We start from the raw sequence: 4,993 nt of genomic DNA, 5'->3' as shown, positions 1-4,993 counted from the left end.
TTGAAGTAGAATATGTGTTAGCATGCCATGAAACATTATATTTTTTTTCTAGATAATGTGTATATTATATTATACTATATAAATATTTATGTATTAACTTTAAATGTAGTAAAATTGAAAAAAATAATATAAAAAAGTTAATATATATAATGATGCGGTATAATGTGGTTTGAACACATTTATAAAATTTAAAACCGCAAATAGCACCTCATCGTGCGGTTTGACAAAAATACAAACTGTAATCACACTGGGAAGGGTTCTAAACCATAAATTGTGGTGCAGTGTTGGCGGTTTGTGCGGTCGGGGCGGTTTTATGAACACCTAATAGAAACAATGGTTGGAGTGCTCTGAATGTTAATATGTAAAGAGCAACATCAAACTTAACAAACTTATATTTTTTTTCTCAAAAATAAATAAGTATTCTTAAAAAAATAATAATAAATAAATTGTACCCGCCCTCCTCTGGCTCAGCACCGTCATTCGTCGTCAATGGAGAAACTCAGAAAAGCGGTAAACGAGATCGCGTACTGTAAGGACCACACTAAACTTTCTCCTCTACATCGTTCATTAGTCCCCGTGCTCTCATTCGCCTCCGCTCTATACAGCGTCGCTCTCTCTCTCCGCCGCTCTCTCTACTTCTCTGGCCTCATTCACCGCAACAGGTACAATCCTTTCCACGTCCCTTTCTTTCTGTTTGGATCCTCAGAAAACAAAAGAGAAGAAAAAGAAAATCTTGTACACTTTTATCACAAACTGAACAATTCAGCCGGACGCACTAAGCAGCATGCTTTAATTTAGCTCTACAAAAGAAAATTTGGAATTTTTATGTTTTCGCCAAACAGTGTTCTCTAATGTTGGTTGGAAGCAGATTAAGTTTTCGTTCTATAAAGAAAAGTCCTTATTGAATTTTTCTTCATTTATTCTGCATTTTTTTAAAATAAATTTGTCCTAATTGTTTTGTTTTTTCTTTGGATTTAAAGGTTGACAGTTCCGTTGATTAGTGTTGGGAATTTGACATGGGGAGGTACTGGGAAGACTCCCATGGTGGAGTTCCTTGCGCTTTGGCTAGTTGATTCTGGAATCTCACCTCTCATTCTTAGTAGGGTAGTTTTCTTAATTTCCCTCTGTTTTATTTATTTATTTGCTACAATTCCGCAATTAATTATGTATTGAACCAGTTTTTTTGGTTTCAGTTTAAACAATAATTATATTAAAACTCAAACCTAAGGTTCAATTATATGACATTGTTTTTTGTAGGTGTACACTAATTAATGTTGTATGGTTTAAGAATCTGGTGCCAAAGAAAAGCAAAGTCTAAGACAATATAATGTGAAATTCGAAAGTTCAGACGCAATTAATAAAGAAAGAAACAAAAGCATAGTTTGGGAATGCCAAATCTAGAATATTTTTGAAAGTCAGTGACAAAGAGTAAAGTTGACTTGGATTTTTTTTTATGATCTAAAAATAGGATTAACTCAAATCTAATGGGGGTAGTTGTCTATAAATATATATTATTCAGGGTTATGCTGGTGGGGATGAAACTAAAATGCTCCAAAGACATCTGCTAGGAAGACCTGTGAAGATTGGAGTTGGTGCAAATAGGGCAGCTACTGCTGCATCTTTCTTTGAAAAATGTGGTTATGTTGATCCTAATACAGTCTCTGAAAGACTTTGGGTTGATGCAAAAGAATCAAGTCGTTCTGGATCTGAAAAAATTGGTCTTGCCATTTTAGATGATGGAATGCAGGTAAGTATTTTTCTAAACAACTTTCTGGGATACAATCCTAATTCTTAATATGCATATAGGTTATACGAGTTTTGTTTAAAATTCAGTGGTATTTGATTTTCGTTAAATTCTGTTTTATGCTATTGAGGATCTCATGAAGAAAAGCTATTTGTTCAGATTTATAGATCATGCTGTGTTGAAATTTCTTTGTTATGTTATATGGAAGATAGCATTGGAGCTTGCAAAGGGATATTGAGATTGTAATGGTTAATGGATTGATGCTGTGGGGAAATTGTCATTTACTTCCTCTCGGACCTTTAAGAGAACCTTTGATCGCACTTAGGCGGGCAGATGCTGTTGTTATCCATCATGCAGACTTGGTATACGAAAACAAAAATTATTAATTGCTTTATTTCTCCCCTCAGCTAAGTATGTATTCAAGTTTTTCATGTAGTGATACGAAGTTATATAATTGGTAAAATCACAGCTTTCAGAACAAAAACTCAAAGACATTGAGTTAATGGTACGAGACGTAAAAGAATCTCTACCCATTTTCTTCACTACAATGGCTCCTACTCATATTTTTGATGTGAGAAGTTTCAACTCAAAAAAACCTTTGGAAGCATTACGTAACACCATTGTGTTATGTGTTTCTGCCATTGGTTCTGCAAATGCATTTGTGCTGGGCATCAAGAAGGTATTAATGCTTTCTAGTGTCTGATTTATTAATTTTCCATTTGCTTCCCTGCTTGTATTTGTGCTCTTAACTGATGAATCTAATAACTTGCTGCAGTTGGGAGCAGTTTATGTTGATCAACTTGAATTCAGCGACCATCACATGTTTCAATTCACGGTACAAAATCATCTTTTTGTCAAGCTTACACAAGTCGATTAATATGGCCTTTTTTCACATGTTAATGCTGATGGTATAATTTATACATGCTCACTTTCTCTGGCTTTCCTATCCAGGATATGGAGATAGTGAGAGAGAGACTTGGAGAGCTGGAGAAGAAATTTTGTTCCAAGCCCATCGTTGTAGTTACAGAAAAGGTGAGAATATATGATGATTAAATTTGCATTGTATAGATATATTTTAATCAATGCTCCTACAAAAGAGGAGATTTATCATAAGCGTGAAAAACAAGCAACTGTCAAAGAAAATTTTACAGACCCTTATATCTAGAGAATCTATAGTAACTGGTAAAGGCAAATTTGTGCAATCTCAATTAGCCAAATTTTATATTTTTGTTAATTCAGCCGGAGATATAAAAATTACTTGTCTTATTTAATTGTAGTTTAATTAATGCTTGTTTTCTACATTTAATATAAAGCTTTTGCAAATTTCAAAAAAAAAAAAATGAAGCTTTTGCACATTTGAGGTACTTGTGTAGTATGGTTCTATATTTTTTAATGGGCTGAGTATACGGATTATTCATTACTTAATTGCTGCCTGTCTCATTCCATTTCTCTCTCTTTTTTTTGTTGTCTTTTTTCTTGTTCCCAGGATTATGATAGAGACCCAGATATTTTCAAGCACCTGGATCCTTTTGAAGTTATGGCACTTTGTTCTCAGTTGCAAATCACTTCCCAAAGGGGAATTTCTGAAGATAGCTTCAAGAAACTTTTGAAAGAGATGCTAACAGATATACTAGATAGAGAACATAAGTAGCATACATCACTCACTTGAAAGTAGCACACTCAATGCCTCGTTAGTTTTGCCTACTCATGATTTTTTTTCTTCCAGAATTACTAAGTAATATCAACTTTATAAGATAGATAATTGAGCATTACTGCATTCGAGTTAAAAAATTTATACTGTGAATAATGGTGGGTGATTATATTATTGTTGTTTAAGCATATGAAAATAAATAGGGGAATTTACATTTTTATGGCTTTTATACCAAAAGTTTACAAAAATATAGACATTTCACTTTCTGTATTTTTATGACTTTTTTTATTTGAAAGTTGATTTTTTGAGGATTTTCTTTCTCACAAATTTGCAAAAAAAAAAAATTAATTAATTATAAATCATATTTATAATAATAGTTGTGTTTACTTTAATTTTGAGGATAATTTTGTGTTTTTTTTTGTCAATCTATTTCGTTAGTTTTTCTTTTATTCATTTATTTTTCTTGCTTGTTTTTCCTTTCGATCTTTTTTTTTCTCTTTCCATTTTTATTTATTTCCATCTTTTTAATTTTTTATTCTTTTCCTTTCTTTTTCTTTATTTTTCCCCGTTTTTTTTCTTATCATTTTTTTCGTTTATTTTATTTTCTTCTGTTTTTATTCTTTTTTTACTTATTCCTTTATCTATCTATTTTATTTTTTCTTTTATTTCCCTTCATTTTTTGACTTATGCTTTAATATTACATAATTATTTTATTATTTATAATTAATTTTAACACTAATTTTTTCTATTATATATGCAAAAAAATTATTAGTCAATTTTTTCAGATTTTCTTTTTAAGTTATTTTTTTTCTAGGTCGTGATTTTTGTTTATATCTGGTTAAGTTAAGTGATGTGTTACTGATATTCCTCAATAGAAAATAAAATTAGAATAAAATTACCGATCAATTTTTCTGACTGAGTCGCAGACAATGTCGCTCTCTTTAAGACGTTTCGCGGCTCTGCCCTAAGTGTGCACGGCAGTCTATCAACCACGCCGTCCCCAGGATAAAACAGCCTCTGTACGATTCCTCCCTGCACCTAGAAGATCGTTCTTGTACACCCTTAAAAAAGCTCTGAGAAAATTTGTAGAACCAAGAGAAAAAAAAAACTCTTATTTTCAAAAAATGTTTGATCTGACTTATACAAAGAAGTAGACCCCATAAAACGGCTAAAAACGTTTTTCCATTTAATCAGAGGAGGAAATTAACGGCTAAAAATGTTTATTTTCATTTAATCAGAGGAAAAACCGTTTTAAGACTAATTTAATTAATAAAATAATAAATGTAATTATTTTATTGAATAAATTTGACACCACACCACACCACCCACCAGCTCGGCTCGGTCGGACAGGCGGCGGCGACGTGCGCGTGTGGTGGTCAAGTGTGTGAGTCCTCACCCATGCGCACAAAACTGGGTACCCCTTGGGGCACACCCCAAGACATAGCACTTGCAACTTATATACACTCCTTGAAGAGTGTTTCAATTCCATGTGGGACTTTTCCCATATCACATACAACTATATTTTTTCAATTTTTAATAATTCATTAAAAAAGTTCCAACAATCCCCCACTTGAATTTTTAAAAATATTTTCTCGAGC

The 4,993-nt window shown here is 32.3% G+C and overlaps 1 protein-coding gene across 1 annotated transcript; it reads left to right on the top strand.

Moving 5' to 3' along the window:
• The first annotated feature begins 408 nt into the window (after positions 1–408).
• Positions 409–3,624, top strand: LOC133782408 (probable tetraacyldisaccharide 4'-kinase, mitochondrial). Its single transcript, XM_062221707.1, has 8 exons — positions 409–662; positions 981–1,104; positions 1,520–1,747; positions 1,957–2,106; positions 2,214–2,423; positions 2,520–2,579; positions 2,696–2,776; positions 3,231–3,624. Exons 1-8 carry the CDS (start codon positions 490–492, stop codon positions 3,393–3,395), a joined length of 1,191 nt encoding a protein of 396 aa, XP_062077691.1. The 5' UTR covers positions 409–489; the 3' UTR covers positions 3,396–3,624.
• The last annotated feature ends 1,369 nt before the right edge of the window (positions 3,625–4,993 follow it).

Source organism: Humulus lupulus, chromosome 6 (genome assembly GCF_963169125.1).
Source record: "Humulus lupulus chromosome 6, drHumLupu1.1, whole genome shotgun sequence".
NCBI classification, from domain to species: domain Eukaryota; kingdom Viridiplantae; phylum Streptophyta; class Magnoliopsida; order Rosales; family Cannabaceae; genus Humulus; species Humulus lupulus.
Note: the sequence above shows the minus strand (reverse complement) of the source record. Positions and strands in the feature narration are given on the sequence as shown.